The sequence below is a fragment of the Balaenoptera borealis genome (assembly GCF_965194805.1).
Source record: "Balaenoptera borealis genome assembly, chromosome: 8".
NCBI lineage: Eukaryota > Metazoa > Chordata > Mammalia > Artiodactyla > Balaenopteridae > Balaenoptera > Balaenoptera borealis.
The window spans coordinates 8257953-8277324 of record NC_138865.1 but is presented as its reverse complement, the minus strand read 5'-3'; the positions used below and the strand labels follow the sequence as shown (position 1 = coordinate 8277324).

General features: G+C 41.1%; 1 protein-coding gene and 1 long non-coding RNA gene across 7 annotated transcripts in view; one reads left to right on the top strand and one right to left on the bottom strand.

Annotated features, from left to right (window-relative positions):
* XKR6 (XK related 6) overlaps window positions 1-17680 on the bottom strand; it is a 90060-nt gene extending 72380 nt beyond the window's left edge. For 4 of the 6 annotated variants that reach the window (XM_082402888.1, XM_082402889.1, XM_082402890.1 and 1 more), the window contains exons 1-2: window positions 10001-17680; window positions 9191-9259 (exon numbers count right to left, since the gene is read on the bottom strand). In XM_082402888.1, coding sequence (XP_082259014.1) covers window positions 9191-9259; window positions 10001-10734 — 803 coding nt within the window. In that variant the 5' untranslated portion in view covers window positions 10735-17680. The remainder of the gene's footprint in view (window positions 1-9190; window positions 9260-10000) is intronic. The other 2 variants (XM_082402892.1, XM_082402893.1) reach the window with 1 other exon arrangement.
* The window catches only part of LOC309633705, a 184917-nt gene that overhangs the window by 20019 nt on the left and 145526 nt on the right, over window positions 1-19372 (top strand). The gene's annotated exons all lie outside the window — the stretch shown is intronic.

Here is a 19372-nt window from a genome sequence, read left to right as displayed (position 1 = left end):
TCTAATGACACTTATTTAATACCTATTAGGACACTTCTCCCCTTTCATTCACCAGTCTCTTTTTAGGAATCCTATCCTTGGCACCAATTTTAACAAATATAACATTTCTGAAAATTTGAGACATGAAATTCACTCTGCACTGAATATCAATTTTCCCAACATAATGAAATGCCTCTAACCTGGCACTTTTAGAGCACCAACAGTGATCATTTGTGTTAATAATGACCTTGAAGTACTTCAAACTTCCAAAGAAGCTTCTGAATCAAAAGGAATATTCAATTATATGCTGTACAGTTTTAATGTAAAATGCCTTTACAGTATTCTAAACCTTAAGTATAACCCATATGCCATAGTATATGGCAAATATAGCTGCTATTTGATTAATACACACTTTCACCAACCATTCCAGCTAAAAGTAAGGTCCGATCAGAGACTGTTTAAATACTGGTGTTCCATTAAAATCATCATCAGCGCTTCCTTTATTCATTCCACCCCTCTATATCTGATACGCCTAGTGCTCAAGTTCACACACACACAAAAAAAAATTCCCAAGTGATTCTAATATAAACTCCTTCTCCCTGAGAACTACCGCTGTAAATATTGGTAGAAATCAGCCTATAGAAATGTGGTTCTCATCCCTGTCTGTGCACTGCTTGGGGATCTTTCTGAAAACACAGGCTTTTTAAAATAGATTCTAAGGCCCATCCCAGACCTACTGGATCATAATTTCTTATGGTAGAACCCAAATATCTGACTCCTCAGGTGACCCCAAAGCACAGTCAAGTTTGAAAACAACTGCTTTATAACCTTAAGGAAAGAGCTACTACTCTTGGTATTTCCAACAGGTAAACAGAGACTCAACATATGGGTGCATCTTGTCTGCAGAGTTTAATACACTAGAGTTGAAATCAGAGGTCTCAAAGAACCTCAGCGTGTACATCAAGAGGCCCCAGTGGTTCAAGAATATCATTCCTCCACTTTCAATAAGCCAAGACAGCAAAGTCCCAAAGTAAAGCAAAGTAATTAGTGAGAAGAGGCTCCGGATCCTTACAAGAGATAGAGAAAACTGCATGTATTTTGCCGGCAGTGAGATCTGGCTTCAAAACTTTCCTCCACCAGTTACCAGTGACTTATCAGATTACTTAACCTCTCTAAACCCATTTCTTCATCTGAAAATGGGCACAAAAAAAACTTACAAAAATTTAAACGAGACATTTGTAAAAAAAAGAATTTCTAATACAGTTTCCTTTCCACCTTAGTAATTTCTATACATCCTCCACTCTCCTTTGAGTCATACACTCTAACCTGTTATATTAGCCCTTATATCACGTTATTGCCGTTACATACAGAGAACACATGAGACATATTTCAAATTTGTTCCTCCAAAACTAACATGAAGTTTAAACTCTGTCTACTGACAACCAGTTGAAAACCCACCAGTGCCTAGATTCATAGTAACTTCTTCAGGACAGAATTTTTTTCTTTAACTCTCAGGTCCTGATTCCAGTACAGCAACGGCTCTCCAACTTTAGAGACCTAAGAACGACTAGGGAGCTTGTTTAAAATACAAATCCCACCTCCCACCAGCAATTCATAATTGATTCAGGCAAGGATTCTCAATGGCCACTAAAACTATTAGGTAAAAGGTTGTCAGGAAATAGGCCTTGACACCTTGCCAAAAGTCTTACTCCACAAGTTACTTACTGACTGCAAAGGGGAAAATGTACCTTTATACAGAAGAATCTGGCAGTCAGAACCCTAACCAAGAGATAAAACTTAGCATCACGAACAGTGAGATGAATCAGGTTATACTGTGATATGATGCAAATATGAAGTGGAAAGCAGTACTTCTGACAACAGTATGTAGTCTGAATATAATCAAGCCCCTAGAAGCACCTTCAAGTTTACCCGGAATACAGAGGGCAGATGAAACTTGGAGGAAACAATCAGGCAATCCAAAATATGGAACATACAAGAGAAGTGACCCAGACTCTGCAAAAGTTAACATCATGAAGAAAAGAAAAATTTAAGAATTGTTCTAGCGTTAAAGAAACATAAAAGCAATGCTGATTAAGCAATTTTGATTAATCCGTGTTGGGAGGGAGAAAACCTATAAAAGACATTGTTGGCGACAAATGAGCAAATCTGAACATGAAACAACTATTAGATGATTTTCTTGAATTATGGAATAATTATGGGATTACCATTAATTTTCTAAGATGGGATAATAGTATTATAGCTATGCAGAATTAGTCTAATTATTTAGTATTTGAGGCAAAGTATGGAGAGGTGCAACCTCATGATACATGTTAAACACACATAAAGCTATCTATGTTAATTACAGACTCCAGGTAGTTGGTAATGGGCGTTCAATATACTCCTCTATCTCCCTGTATGCTTAAAAGTTTCCATAATAAAGACAGCAAAAATACACATTCCCTGGTCCAACTCCCTGAGGTTCTGATTCTTTAAGCCCATAGTAGACCCAAAAATCTGCATTCTAACAAGCCCCAGGCCTATCCTAATACAAGAGGTTCTCTGACCACTCTAAGAAACACAGCCAAAGAAAGAAAGCAGAAAGCATCTGCTGTCTAGAAAGGCCTGGGTTCCTAATTTCCTGCCACCTCTATTTTATCACCAGGCTTTCCAAGCCATGAATTTGGTGTCTTCCTCACCTTTGCCATCTTTCTTCATGTGTACAGTATGTTTAAGAGAGAATCAAAAAGCGGACATAATGGTGAAAGAGAAACTTTCTACTCCATGTACCTATGATTCTTTGAGAGCATCTGGCCAGGGTAAACAATAACTATCAACTCTTCCTCCCGTCCCAGGGTGCTGTGAAGAAAACTGATATGTTTACCTTTCTGTGAACTGAATATTTAAATTTCTTCCTAGAAATGATTTGATGGACATATAATCCATACTCTGTATATTAATGACCAACATAAAACAGAAATAGCTTTCTCACAATTAAAAAGAAAAAAGACCAAAATATTGCATACAAAAGTTATTTTTAAAACCACTTGTTTGATATTTCAGGATAAAAGCAATATACACGTAAAGACACTTTTTGTTAGCAATATGCAAAATACCTTAGGATACTGTCATTTGTTTTAAAGTATATTAAAATACAGTAATGCAATATACCAAGATTTACCCACATTAGACATACAGAAAAGAAAAATCTAAAGCTGAATTTTATGTACAAATGTGTTCTTGTCATAATAATATTCACTGAATCCTTCAAGCAAATCACGTCTTTCCCCAAATTCAACTTAAACCAAAAAAGTACCTATACCTTAATCTAATAAAATACAAAACACAAAGAAAGCTCACTTAGAATCATTTCCTAAAACAGCTCACAACTGACAAGAAAGCTATCATTAAAAAAAAAAAATTTTTACAAACATTAACTTTTCAAATTTAGAGAATACATATCAAATGATAAATTGCAGTAGGAGATTTTGAGGTTCCTCCCCAATTAGAAATTAATCTAGGTAAACGACTCAGAAAAACCTCCAAAATATGTTAGATATACGCATTGCTTTAGCTTAACGTAACAGTAAAAAATTTTAAACATAGGATTATAAAAGGACACCTTAACGTAATTTTAGCTGAAACTGCAAGTTCCCAAAAGTAGCTAATAAACCAGGATAACAAGTTTCTCAGGAAGTCTTATCTGCTATAAATTTTAACATTAGCTAACGATATATACATAATGCCTCTATAGGTAGCAAAGTGATTACAAGTAATGAAAATTTTTTATATTAATAAGTCAAAATAATACATGATAGGACTTCAAAGCAGTTTCTGAGAAATCCACATTTTTTTAATATTTTAATTGTTCAAACTAGAGTCTGAAATTCCTTGTTTAAAACTTCGGAATGCTAATACCTATAGCATAATAGACTTTCTAAAATTGAGGGGTCTGAAAGATCAATCAATTTAACACCTTATTTGATAAATATGAGGAAATGGAGGCCAGAGTTTTTTTGAACTTGCAGAATGATAAACCTGATTTCTTAACTCCAATGTTCCCTTTATACTATTGCTGTGTCCTGTGGTGTTTTTCTTTGTTTTTGTTTTGTTTTGTTTTGTTTTTTTGAGTATCTCCAGTAGTGGTAAATAGTGGATTGTCTTTCGGCAAAAAACAAAAGTCAGTGAACTTCTTAAACGAGGCTATATTTTCATGATTTTAAAAAAATTAATTCTTTGAAATGCACAATTTCTGACTGGAAACTAGGTAAACAGAGTATCACAAGGAGTAAAGTTTTAACCACAATCTTGTTTGCAGAAAGCACACTGTAAATCAAACCAACCCATGATGAAAATAGCAACAATTGAGACAGTTTCTTTCTTTTTGTATCCCACCTAATCTTTCCAACTCTCCAGAATTTATCCATTACATAACGCTAACTAATTGGCCTTAGGGATAAAGTTTGTAAAAGCAAAGCGAATGATGTTAAAAGGCAGAAATGAACTGTTCATGATTTCTGACATGTGCCTACTAGGTTTCTGGAATGCTAGCCTTCTGCAATACAAATTTGGTGTTTTGTTTCTAGATCATTCTGGAAATACTATCCTTCAGCACTGTTTGTAATTTTACTCAAAGTGTGCCATTTTTTCATCACCTTCCCTTGAAAATTCACCATAGATGTCAAGTTTTTACTGTTTCTGTTCACTCAAAAATGAGAAATAATCTTCAGAGATGCTTTCTTCACACTCGCTCTCCTTTAGGTAAGTAGTTCGTTGTCTAAATATAACTCTTCTACCCTTACAACTCATCATGTATTTCCACGATTTTTCAGGTAGGGGGAGGAGGAAGGGAGTAACTAGATGAGACTTTACGTTGTTAAATTTGTCCCTTTTTTCCTTGATGGTATCAAAGCATCTTGCCCTTTTCACGATTATAAAATTATTATCCTACATTTTCTTCTAGTGTTTTTACAATTTAATATTTCATGTTTACACTTTTAATTCTTTTAGAATTTTTGTTTATGTAAGGTAGAGAGCTATTTTTCCCCCAATTGCGTAGTCAATTGCCTCAATACCATTTGATAAATAATCTTTTTTTCCTTCACTGGTTAGGAATGCCACCTTTACTGTCTACTGAATTCCCACAAACCTGTCAATCTCTCTCTTTACTCTGCGTCAACACCTATTTGCTTAATTCCTCTGCCAGTCGCACATTGATCTAATTACTGACACTATGGCACATTCACTTCTTGACAGAGGAACATTTTTCTCAACATTTTTCTTTTGAATCTTGAAAGGTTTTGACTACTCAAACAAATTACTTTTCTCCGAACAATTTTCCTCAGGTTTCCCCTCAAAAAAATCCCACTGAGTTTCTTTTGAACCAGAATTCCATTAAACATACGGACCAAAATGGGAAAAAAAAAAAAGATTTTTACAATATAGAGATTCCCATCCAGTAATAAGCCGATACTATATAAAGTCTCCTACACACACAGACACACACACACAAATACACATATACAATCTTTTATCGTGACTAGGACTGGTATCCTGGCCCCACGAGTGAATTTACTTATTTGAAAGGTAACATTTCCATTCCTAAATCACAACATCTTAGAGCTAGAAGGACATTACAGATCACTTAGTCCAACACCTCTTGTAATCGCGTTGTTTACCTCAGCCTACTTAAGAGAATCATTTCAAAATTAATTTCCCTTTTATGTGCAACACAATCATAAACGTGCTGTTTGAACCACATAAAAGGCAGAGAAGTGAGCTACATTTATTGAAGAACGCTTTGAATTTAGGAATCCTTTTAGAATAAGATCCATACTTAGGCTCAAAGAATAAAACACTGAGTACTATAAGTGCATACACTTGAGACAGCCCCAAGTACTGTATTTAGACACTCATGTTTCCAAGGTAAAGTCGTTTTGTTATGGTGTTGTCCAGGAACCAAGCTTCACAATACCAAAGCATTCCATTCCCGACTGTTCCATCCTATTTATTAAGAACACAAACCCAATAACAATCTCTAAATGGAATAAGCCTGAAACCCAATTCTAAAAGTGCTTCTCAAGCCTGGCTGCCCATCTGATCACCTGTGGAGCTTCTAAAAATAAGACTGCTTGGGTCCCACCCTGGGATTCTTCCTCAGCAGGTCCAGCAATGCTCAGGCATTTTTTAAGCTGTAGTAGGTTCTAGTCTCAGCCAGAGTTAAGAACCGCTATTCTAAAATATTCAATAAGAACAAAGCCCCATAATTTTCCAGGTATCCCTACACTGAGGGAGGGTGGGGGGGAGATAAGTTTAAAAAGCATCTTCACCAGCCCAGCAACATTTGCTGCTGATTAGAGAGAGCTGTCCCTATATTACATCAAAGTGTTGAAATGGAAAGAATGCTAAAACAAAGCTTTAGATTGTTTACAGACTTATGACCCCATTATGGCAGGTGAAACACCGCTTCCTTCCTCTCACTTGAAGGCAACCCTCTCCTCCACCTCATCTCCCAAGATAAAGAACAGCTGACGTTCACTTTAAAAATGGCAATAAAATTCAGATTTTAATCTTAATTAAAATTTTTAAATCTTTAAAACATACCCATAAAAATAAATACATAAAAAGGGAGATTAATGATTCGGTTGTAACATCAAGACATTACATGAAATTTTAGTCGAAGAACTTGCTTCTTGACTGCAGTGAGCTGCCAACACACTAAGCACCCCCTAAAAGTAGCAGAGAAGCAAAGAAAAGCCGATACACTTAAGGAAAAAACTTACACACAATAATGCAATATGAAAACCTGTTTCTAAGCTCTAATCCTCCAAGAAAATGATCTCACTTTCTAATAACAACACACTGTACTAAACTGAAGCCTGGTGCGACCCCTATTCCTGGTATGGGTGACTCATAGACCCGCTATCCCTGGGAAAAGCACCTGAAAAACAGAGCACATAAAGGTAGACAGTAAGTTCCACGTTAAGTAATTAATTAGGGAAGGTAAAGCATGCATTAAACAGACCTTAATCACACAGTAGTGCTCTGCAAAACAAGGTTTATGAAACCAAATCATCCTACAGGCAACTACTCTTCCATGCTCCAGTTCTGGCCCAGTCAAAACTATTTTCTTACATTCTGTGAAGTCATTTGGTGAAACAGATGTCAAGTATTTTCCATCTTGATAGGAAAGGCAACATGCATAGAAATTTACCACCTTAATGTCAAGAGAAACTAATTTTTCTTAAATAAGCACTGTGCTTTTGTTCACGTGAGTCGAATAATTTTACATTTAAAAAAAAAAAGCATATGAAGAGACACGCTTCAGGGTTTAACGCCGTCAGTTTTGACAACATACTTCACCAACATCTTTTCTTAGAAATGTGGCCCAAATCAAATTCTTAGACCTTAACCTTTATGTCACATGACCACATGAAATAAAATTTAAGTAGCAAATATGATTAAGGGAACAAACTGTAACCCCAAAAGATCTGCAGAAAAAACTGAGATGATGTATGTTTATACCCACTGACAAGTCTGCCAAGAGATTAAAACAAGAAAAGAATAAACACCTTTCCCCAAAGCTTTTACTTATGAATGGTTTCCATGCAAGCCACATGCCTAGCAGGTGTTAAAGAGCAGACCCTGCTCCTGGAGTATCTCAAGTAAAACAAGCTTACTGGAAAAAAATAAAATCCTTCCTCAGTAAATATTTCTTTTGAAGTATAGTACGTTGGAATAAATAACTTAGATGAATTAGCATGTCTTTTAACACCTTAACTTTATAAAATATTTAGACATATATTCTAATCTTGAAAAAGGACCAAAAAATTTAGACATAGTAAAATCACAAGCATCTTTTCAAAATATATATATATATTATATTTACCACTACAGACTCTGAAAGTTCAATAAAAATCTGGAAAAATAACACTACCCTGTTTTAAACAATTATAAAAGCTAAATTCATATTTAAAATGTACTTTTCAGTTTGTCCACAACCGGGACTTCTACTACTTTGCCAAATACAATTAAGGTTTAGGTCAATGGCGGGGGATTATTCTGCCTAAAAAATTTGTGAAACAGAACTCCAATTTCAGTATGTCCCAAAAGCTTACTACTAATAAATATCTAGGATGGATTACATTAGAAACAATTCTCTCAGGAATTTTAACCTGACACCAAGGTTTTGACTGCCCACATCTCGACGTCTAACATGGAGAGATAGGTGACTTTCGGTACAAGCCTACTTATTAATTAGATGCTGTTAAATTTTACTACTATTTCAAAATCTCTCCCCATACTTTTTGTCCCTCTCCCTTCATATCTTTGCATCTTACCAACCTGCAAGAAACCAAAAAAAGGTATCCCCCATGTTAAACACAACTATCTTTGATTCAGTATGGATTGGGTAGTTTTTAGATTTAGATTTCAAATTCAAAACATATGTCAAAATTTTCCTTGACCCCATATTAGGCTCATAATCGCTAAAAGTTAATCAATCATCTTTTTTTCTATTTTAGTCCCTCTCTTCTTATAAACCTATCAGCAGGAAATAAATTATCTGCAGACAAACAGAGCTAGGAAAAAACGTTGCTTGGTTCAATCTAGGAACACCAGTAAACAACCCTGAGAGGACCAGGAAAATCAAGAACCACTCACATGTCCCCTATCCTGAATTTGCATGTAAATTCTGCAGGACAAAGTTCTTGCATGCTCTTTCGTGATTCGACTTAATTCATCCCCATGCTTTCTGAAATGTTTTTATTTAAAATTCTGAACAGAGACCTAGACAAACAATTCCAAACACGCTGAACTTTATTTCAGTTAACCTGAGTACATACCAGTAAACTGAAATTCTGAGCACCTAAAATCTCCTACTAGGAATAGGTGCCTGAGCAGTGTAGGCAAAATGTCTTTTCACAGAAGCAACGTACCTGAGGAGCTCTAAATAATTTCTCTTCAGTAAGATTTTTTTTCTTGCAGACGCTCACCCACAACTCACTGTTTGCAGAATACACTCAAGCTGATTTAAGTTGGAGGGCACAGATTTACCAACGTTTTAATGGAATCATTTCCTTAGTTTAGCCAGTTAAGCTATTAAAAAAAAAAAATCTGCAAGTGGTTTTTGAGGGATTCACCTGGCACATGGGAAATTTACAAGAAGGGAAAGAGCCCCAGGGCTAAGCTTGGGGCTTGTGTAAACATAAATCACCTGCGCACTGGCCTGGCTACCAAAAACAACGTTCCTCCAGAAGAGATGTCCAGGTGGCTAAGTGATTTTCTGGAGGTGAGAGTTAAAAACAAACGCTTACACTTATCACATATTATACAATTTTACCTGTCACTAAGAAAAGGGCACGTCTAATCCAGCAAAAAAGTCATTTTTCCTTCAAGGAGAGCAGCGCTTTGGAGTCCTTTGCAGGGGATGGGGGGGTCGCAGGAAGGGGGGAGGGGGCGTGGAATAAAGGAGCGCTGAAGGAGAGGCAGCCAGGGGGGTTGCACAGAGCCCCACACAGGCCACTGCGGAGAGAAGACGGGGAAAGAGGGGAAGATGTCTCACCGGGGCACAAAACCGAGTGCAAACCGGCTGGAAGAAGGAAGGTTCCCCCAGGAGGCGAGCTAGGGTGCAGATAAAAAGCGCTAGCGGCTGGTTACCTTGGGATACAGGGGCAAGGGACCACGGGAATATAGAGATCTACAGAGACAGAGGGGAGGGAGGATGAGGCAGGGTCTCCGCTAAGTGCGAACCACGGATGAAGACAAACAGCGGGACTTGGGCCTCCCCGGGCCAAAAGGCGTGGCCAGGGATCCAGACCGCACGATGGTCTTTTTGAGACGCCAGGGGAAGTGCGTGGCAAAGCCCTCCTTCAAGACCCCGTGCCAGGCCCGTCCGAGGGGCCCACCTGCGGGGCCCCTCGAGGGCGGAGCGCACTCCGGAGGGCTCCGGCCTCGCCCGCGGGGCCCTCTGCAGGGCCAGCTGGCCAGGCCCCCGCCCCCGCCCCCACCCCCGCAGTGCTCTTACCTCCACACCTGCCCCATCTGCAGCAGGTGGATGACCGACAGCCAGATCCACACGGAGAGGCGGCAGAGGCGCTGCGCCCCCGGCGTGGCCGGGACCCCCGCGCCATGGCCGTAGACGGCCCCCATCATGGGGGGGCCCCGGCTGCTGAGCCCCTCCACGGCGCCCAGCCCGCCGCCCGTGTAGTCCTGCACGAACCAGCGGAAGCTCAGGCTCTGCACCAACAGGGACGGCACCAGCACGAAGAAGAGGGTCAGCCCGAAGTAGCCGTAGTCCCCCTTGCGGTAGTAGTCGAGGGCAAGCCACAGGTCGGTGCCCACGTCCCCGAAGAAGACTAGCAGCGCCAGCACGATCCACAGGCAGTCGAGCCACGGCCGCTCCACCTGCGGCGGCTGCGGCCGCTCGGCCGAGGGCGTCGGGGGGTGGCGGCCGGCGGCCGCGGGCGGCTGCAGCGGCTGGTCCCCCCCGTCGGCGGCGGCGGCGCTGCGGCGCGGCGTCTTGCCCAGGAGGGAGCGCAGGCAGGCGGAGCGGCAGCCCCAGTAGCACGAGGAAGTGTTGCAGCAGTGGCAGATGTGCAGCGAGCTGCTCTCGCCGGGCTCGCTGCCGTCGCCGCCGCCGCCGCAGCCGCCTCCCCCGGGCTCCCCGTCCTCCTCGCCGCCGCTGCCCACCGCCTCGTCCAGGTTGTGCAGCTGGGCGAAGCCCACCCCCACGCCACCGCCATCGGATTTCGCCGCCATCTTGACTCTCTTCCCAGCTCCGGAGGTTGGGGGGGGAGGGACGGTTGGGGGGGGGGAGAAGGCAGGGAAAGGGGGGGGGAAACGAATGGAGAGGAAGGGGGGCGGGGAGGAAGCGGGGGAGCAAACGAACGAGGGGGGAGTGGGCCAGGGAACCCCCTCCGCTTCCGGGTAGTTGGCGTCACTTCCGGGCGAGCCCCCCAATCGCACGGCGCCCGCAGCTCCCCAGCCCTACCCTCCCGGCCAAGATGGCCGCCCTCCTGTGCCTCAGCTGCTGGGCGGGGGACCGGGGGGTTCACCCCGCCAGGGCTCCCCTTCCCCTCTTCCGTTGACCCCGAAACCCATCAGGTTGACCCCTCGGCGTTTCTGAATCCCGCTGGGCCGAGTGAGGCGGTCCAAAGTGATCCCTGGAGGGGGCAGTGCCAGACGTTTTGGGGTCCCCTTCCTCAGCGTCGCAGCTCACAGCTTTCCTCCTGGAGAAACGCCCCCTAACACCCTCCCGGCTGCTGGCGGAGGGGCGGGACCTGTGAGGGAAGGGGCGGAGCTAGTGCAAAGCAGGTGATTACGTGTCACTTCCGGGAGATAGGATGACCTCATTGTGTAGTTAGACGCCCCCCCCCGCCCCCCCATCAAAATGGCTGTGTCTCACCTCTTTGGCTGATTCTTTTCCTTTTTTGATTTTTTTCTTTTAAATTTGTCTCCTTTTCTTATTTTGAGGGTCTTTAGAAATTGTATAAGTCAGTTTAGATTCCCACACATAACTGATTCTCACTTCTATTTAGACAACTCCCTTCTCTTTTACCTCTGTTGACCCCCTGATTTTCTTGTCACTGATAACTTTACCATCTTTTGCAATAAAGTTTTCACCATTCCCTTAAGAAAAGTGCAGGCAAAAATCCAGTGATAACCAGCCTGATTGGGTCTTGAAAATTACAGCGAAGATTGAATTGGCATATTGTGACCTTGAGTGTATTTTCTTCACCATTAAAATGTATTTCTACCAACTTTTTTTTTAAGTATGCAGTTTTTCAATTCTGTGACCTTAATTTGGAAAATTCAGAACTAGCCAGGGTTTAAGCTGTGTCAGTTACTTCTTCAAGCTTTTGGATGTGTGAAAATTGCCTTTTAGAATTTTTTTGATGCTAAAGATCTGTCAGAAAACATGGCTTTAAATAAGTGAAAATGTTATCAATGTGCTATATCATTAAAATAGGTGCAGGGTACACTACTTACCTAACAATTTACAAAAGTGAAGCAGCACTGAATGGATTTGAATTACAATGATCTTCTAGTGAAAGTATATTTAAAGCCAGATAGAGAAAGCTACATGGTCACAATTGTTACTGATCAGGTGAATGGAACATTTTGGAGTTAAAAGAAAAAATTTTCTAACCCTGAATTTTCTCATTGACCTCTCTGGATTTTTGTGCTCATTTTTCTGATTCTGTCTACTTCTTCCTTCAGTAAAACCTTCTAATCATGCCAATAATTTTCCTTCAAATAGGACAAATTAGGTAATATTTGTATGGCATTGAGGTTTCGGGGAAGAAAGATGCCTTTGAAATTTTCAGTATCATTATTTTGAGATATAAAATATTTAACACTATAGCTCCTAGTTAAATTTGGGGGGTGGCAGGGCAGGGTGAGGATTCCATATTTTGGTACACAACTTTTCATGGGTATTTATGCCAAGCTAAAAGCTATAAAGACTTTTACAGAAAGTACTCAAAGAGAATTTTTACCTTTGCCATTTGAGGGGGGAGGGGGGGAAGAAATAATCCAAAATCTACTTTTGGAAACTTGTCACATAAGGGTATCCTTTTACTTCACACTATAATTTAAGCCTCCTTGTTCCTATGGGCGTAAAACTTATAGCTAGCGGGTAAGGATTACTCTGCATTTAGATGAGATTCTGCTTCTTTCTTTACTGAATTTGAGTTAATAACACCTTTAAAAGATGGCATAGCTGTAGAGTAGGACTGCCCAGGTTTGGATCCCAGTTCCACTAAAGTAACAACATGAATAATGTGAACAAGATAGTTAACCTCTTTAAACCCCAGTTTCCTCCATTATATAAATGGGAATATAACAGTGGCTTCTTTGAAAAGTTGTTCGGCAGGGCTTCCCTGGTTGCACAGTGGTTAAGAATCCGCCTGCCAATGCAGGGGACACGGGTTCAAGCCCTGGTCTGGGAAGATCCCACATGCCGCAGAGCAACTAAGCCTGTGCACCACAACTACTGAGCCTGCACTCTAGAGCCCGTGAGCCACGACTACTGAGCCCATGTGCCTAGAGCCCATGCTCCGCGACAAGAGAAGCCACCGCAATGAGAAGCCTGCCACCACAACAGAGAGTAGCCTCTGCTCACCGCAACAAGAGAAAGCCCGCTAGCCGCAACGAAGACCCAATGCAGCCAAAAATAAATACATAAAACAAATAAATTTTTTTTAAAGTTGTTGGACAGATTAAAGATCGTAGTCTATTCAAAGCTCTCAACACATGCCTGATAGGTAGTAAGCACTGGATTAATGATAACTATTATTATTATTGCTATTATTGTTATTGCTATGTTCACATATGCCAATGTAGTTACTTAAATTCTATCATCCAGTAGATTTGGTATCTCTAATAAATGAAAGCATTTTCAAATACTTCTAGGAAATAGATGCAATTAATTTGTTTTTAAATACATTTTCTCTATTTGAGCCTGTGAGCCTGTGAAATGAGATAAAAAAGCAAGCAGCAATGACATATTTACGATTTTCTGTTTCTCTGCCCTGAAAGAACATAATCTACTAGTGAAATTAGCTAAGTAAATTACAGTCACTATATAAGGCAGACAAATGAGGCTAAGTCAAAAGGGTTTATCACAATTGAAGTTTAAAGTAGATATATAAGATTCACAGACTGTCAAGTGATTTCAACTTTACATTTGCTGTTTCAACAATTTTACCATTCTGCCTTCTAAGGAAGGGATACTTTGTAGAACCCAGGAGCTTCTAAAATTGAAATCAATGATAATAAACCTCTCATGAAGACTCATTGAAAGGTTAACATAAATTTGGACTGTGCTATGAATGGTACTTTTTTTTTTTAACCTAGAATTTTGGAGCAATTAGATGTCCAAGCCAGTCCAGCATTTAGCACAGTCCTGAACACATAGTGAGCACTCTATAAATATTGGTTAAATGAGTGAATTAATTAATCTTTCAGGTAACTTAAATTTACCCTTTGAAGTGACTTTCATTGCATTACTTTACATTTTGTGACTTAAATCTTCACAAAACTCAGTTGATATATTACAGAGATATCTCAATTCTTTATTAAACCGGGGGTGGGGAAGGGAATAAAAGAAATGCATTGCTCACTGGTCTGCTTTCTTACCAGCTCACCAATTAACCCTTTCTTGATGATTTGCCCTTAAGGTAGCCTTATGCTAAGAGGCTCTGACTGTCTATGGGCCTGCTAAAGAGGCCCCCAGGCCTACTGGTCACTTTTATTGTTATTGTTGTTTCTAAATAACAATTTTTTTATGCTCTGCTTTTCATCATTCAGTCAGTTAACAACTTTGGCCCCTGTTATTTCCACTTGGATATAGGCTGGGAAGCCAAACCACAAAAGATGTTGTAATAACATGTAAAATAATAGTAAATAGATTTTTAGAGCCTTTTCTATGAGTAAAGTGAGACAGATTTAATATATGGAAATTGTGGCATACATTTTGGTTGTTTAGAGAGAACTTTGGGGTTTTTTGCCCCAATTCTCTGTTATTTTCAGAAAGGTAAAGAGGGAAAGTTAGTGTCGAATGCTGTTTTGTGTTAGTCACTATCCCAAACATTATTCCATTTAATCTTACAACAGTCCAAAACGGCATGGGCATTAGTGTCCCCATTCTAATGGTCTAGAAAACAGGTTTGAATCAGCCTCATGACACCCAGAGTCTCACCCTTAGGAGGTAGGGTAGGCATGGATTAGACTCTAAAGCCTAAACCACTTACTCTACCCTTGCCCTGGGCCAGACAGCTGTTGGCCCCTCGAAATGAAGTCAGTGTTACTGGTTTAGTCACTGGAGAGACCCTATTATGTAAGATGCTGATACACATCTGAGAGACAGGACACTTGAATTCCAACATGAGGATTTGCCCCAGCAAAAGCATTGCAAAGGGGCTTCCTACATTCTTCACAAGATTTTCCTAATTTGAGCCTAGGTAAAGCCTCACAACCAGTTGGTGGATGTCATCCTTATTGATTCTATTCCTTGTATCCAATCGTCTTCTATAGAAATAGGACTTCTTTGAGCACTGCAGAGTAAACACAGAGAATCCATTATCCTGAGAAGCTCTATTTCTATATTTGATGTTAAGAACTGAAATTTTAACAAGCCCTCTCACACATTCCTGCTGGTGTTACAAAATGGTACAACCTCTATGGAAGGGAATTTGGCACTATCTATCAAAATTGCAAATGCAATCACCCTCTGAGACAGCAGTCCCTCTTACAGGAATTTATCCTACAGATATACATGCACATGCCAGAAATTACATGTGGCCAAGGTTATTCATTTAACATTGTTTATAATAGCAAGAAAAAAGATGGGAGAGAAAACAAATGAAGTGTCAATCCAAAAGAAGACTAGTTAAATTAGTTAGATTACGGCATATCTACACTACAGAATACATGCAGTGATATTGTAAATTTACACTTTTCTTTTTTAGTGATATAGAAAGAGTTGCAGTATACTTTGTTCTCCAAAAAGAGTAAGGTGCAAAACAATACAGCTTGCTATGTTTTCTGTAAGAAAGGGGAAGGGATAAGATTATCTATTCTTATTTGCTTGTATTTTCATAAAGCAGCTCAGGCAGGATACCACACACACACACACACACACACACACACACACACACACACACCCAAAAAAAATTAAAGTGATACCTATAGGATGGTGGTAGTGGTAGGAAGAAATGGGAAGGATGGGAGAAAGGCAATAAATGTTTGAGGGAGGGTTTTGTTTTTGAGGGGTGCAGAGTGAGCACACACATGCAGGGTTTCAGAGACAGGTAGGAATGAAGGGGTAGGCACATCTGTATTTTTGGGCAGCAGCTCCACTGAGGAGTATTTTGTAAATGTTTCTGTCTCTTAAGAACTCTGTCATCTGTGAATTGACTTAAACCCTTCTTGAATTTTCTTATATTTCTATAAGGATTAGAAGAAGTGGAGGAGAAGAGCTGGAAGAGTTAAAGAAGGCATTGTGGGGGAAGGGAGAATTAACCCCAAAAGTTGGAGCAATGGGCAAGGAGGATCTAGATACAGGTTGGTGTGAGGCAGGGATTCCACTGGCTCTAGTCAGGGCATCAGGCAGTCCAGAGACAAGGATTTGCGTAGACAAGCGATCAGGCTGGAGAGCAAGGATGAGAGAGAGGGATGGGGAGACTAGAAAGTTGGGTTGATACAGGAGGCAGGGGGCGCTGTTGCCATCAGTGCAGCAGGATGAAGTGCAAAACTGAGTGATCAAGTGCCCAAGCACTTGGAGCAATCAGGAAGGAGGAAGAAGAAATCAGTGATGGATGGAGGCACAGAGAAAAGCTTTAAGGGGGAGTGGGGACTCTGCTACATTTGGGTTCCATCAGATCTCAACCTTCATCCTTCCAGACTTCGGGGTTCCAGTCTTTTCAGTCATCCTTATACAGAATCCCCTCTATCCCGCTGACAGATTCCATCTAGTGAGTGTACATTGGGTGCCTACAATCTACTCAAGACTGTTTTAAGCACCCTGGGGAGCAAATAATGATATAAACATCTGTGACCTCAAGCCAATTACAATCTTCTGTGTGAGTTTGGCGTGGGGTGTGTGTGTGTGTCATATATTTTCAAGTGATAATTAAATTATGCCTTTCTCTGGCTCTTCCTTTTTTTTTAATTTATTTTTTAATTTTATTTTTGGCTGCACTGGGTCTTCGTTGCTGCGTGTGGGCTTTCTCTAGTTGTGGCGAGCGGAGGCTGCTCTTCGTTGCGGTGCACAGGTTTCTCATTGCAGTGGCTTCTCTTGTTGTAGAGCATGGGCTCTAGGCACGGGGGCTCAGTAGTTGTGGAGCACGGGCTCTAGAGCACAGGCTCAGTACTTGTGGCGCACGGGCTTAGTAGCTCCGCGGCATGTGGGGTCTTCCTGGACCAGGACTCGAACCCGTGTACCCTGCATTGGCAGGCAGATTCTTAACCACTGCACCACCAGGGAAGCCCCTCATTTCTTTTTAAATAAAAGTTTCTGGGTTTTTTGTTTTGTTTTGTTTTGTTAGTCAAAAATGTGAGCTTTGTATTTAAATCCCAGCTCTGTCATTAGCTATAGGATTTTGGGCAAAGTAGTTTCTTATTTAAGCCTCAGTTCCTCAACCATAAAAACAGGGAGAATAAAATGTACCTCATAGCGTGGTTTGTGATGGTTTATTGAAATAGTGTAAAATGTACCTGCCACTGACTTAGTGTTGATGCTGGCCCGTCCCTGCCTCATGTTGCTAGATCTTAATGTTGCTAGATCATCGCCGTTCCCAAGCTCCTAGTTCATTGATTTTTACCATATTTCCTCTGGTTTTCCAGCACTGTGAGATTAAGCAATGGTGCAGGTTTCTTGTGGACTTTGCCTTTCATACCGGAAATTGGATGATGGAACCGTCAGTCACACAGCCCAGAGTCTGAATTCCCACTCTTACTGTGTCACCTGGGCAAGTTACTTCCGCTCTCAGGTTTACTCTCCTGATGGATAAAACAGTGAGCACACTGATTCCCCCACAAGCTTATTGTGATATCAACGCCTGGGATACAGTAGGTGGCAGTGAATATTAGTCCTCCCTCCCTAGTCACTCCCTGTACTTGTTTCCTGAGGCTGCTGTAAGAAATTATCAGAAACTTAGTGGCTTAAACCAGCACAGATTTATTGCCTCACAGTTCTGGAGGTCATAAGTCCGGGGCGGGGGTGGGGAGGGACTTCCCTGGTGGTCCAGTGGTAAAGAATCCACCTTGCAATGCAGGGGACGCGGGTTCGATCCTTGGTCAGGGAACTGAGATCCCACATGCCGCGGGGCAACTAAGCCGGCGCACCACAGCTACTGAGCTCATGCACCTCAACTAGAGCCCGCATGCCGCAAACTACAGAGCCCACGCACCACAACTACAGAGCCCATGCGCCCTGGAGCCTGTGCGCCACTAGAGAGAAGCCCGTGCGCGGCAAGGAAATATCTCACATGCCTCAACAAAGATCCCGCGTGCTGCAACTAAGACCCGAGACAGCCAAAAATAAATTAAATAAATAAATAAATAAATAATAAACCTTAAAAAAAAAAAAGTCCAGAGGGGGTCTCAGCGAGTGTCAAGGTGTCAGCAGGGCTGTGGTCCTTCTGGAGGCCCTAGGGGAGAGGCCATGTCCTTGCTTCTTCTAGATCTAGAGGCTGCCTGCGTTCCTCAGCTCATATCCCTCCTCCATCTTCAAAGCCAGCAATTACTTCACGTCTGCGTCTGTCATTAAATCTTCTTTTCTAACTCTGACTCTCCTTCCTCCCTCTTCCCACCAAGATAATCCAGGATAATCTCCCTATCTCAAAAAAATACTTATTTTAATTACATCTGCAATTTCTCTTGCATGTAAGGTAACATGTTCACAGATTCCAGGGATAAGGACGTGGCCATATCTGGAGGATTGTTATTCTGCCAGCCACTCCCTTAAACTTTTTCCTGATGTGCAAACCTGAGCTCATCATTCCTGGCCCTCAAATTGACGCTGTCCTCCAATTTTCATACTGCCGTGATACCAGCCTCACTTGGTCCTCCAGACCTCTAGCTGATGACTCACTCACAAACTCCAAGACCATTGAGCCAGAATGAATTTAAAGAGCATTTTGTGTACAACTCTCATGTTACAGATGAGGAAGAGGAAGCTGGCCGTAGAAGACATTTATTTAAGGTCACACTAGATCACATTAACTCAAGGATTAGGACTTATATTTCCTGATATTCAGGCCACAACTTACTGCTACATAATGTGAATTATAACTTATAAAGTTGCATATTTTCAATTTTCGATATCTCCTCTTTCATTTTTATTTCTTAACGACAGGAATACTGGTCTTAGAGATTTAAAAGGCACAAAGTAGATTTGAGTTCCAGGGACACTATTTGCCAGTTCTGTGACTTTGGAAAAATCCAGATTGAATCTCAATTCTATATAGGATAAGAATATTAATATCTGCCCTACCTTCCTCTGTGGCTTGTTGTGAGAAGTTCCCTTATAGGCTTATTGGATGCTTTCTAAATCATAAAGAGATGTAAAAAATATAAGGAATGACTTTTATCCAAGTTGAGGCTTCCATGACTTTATTCTCTTGTTTTCCCACCCAGCCTGCTTACCATCACCAGGCTAGCAAACCTAAAATTCTATCATGCTATTGTGAAAACATGTAATAGCTCACTATTTACTACAGGACAAAATTCAGTCTGCACCCTTTCGTTTTCAGATCTTCCATAATCTTGTTCCCAACCTGCATAGTCAAAATTAATCTTCACTGTTGAACAGAACACACCCTTATCAGGAAAATTTTCTCATTGTCCACACATATCTGGCTCATTCCTGCACTAGAGCTTCTGATCTCGTTGT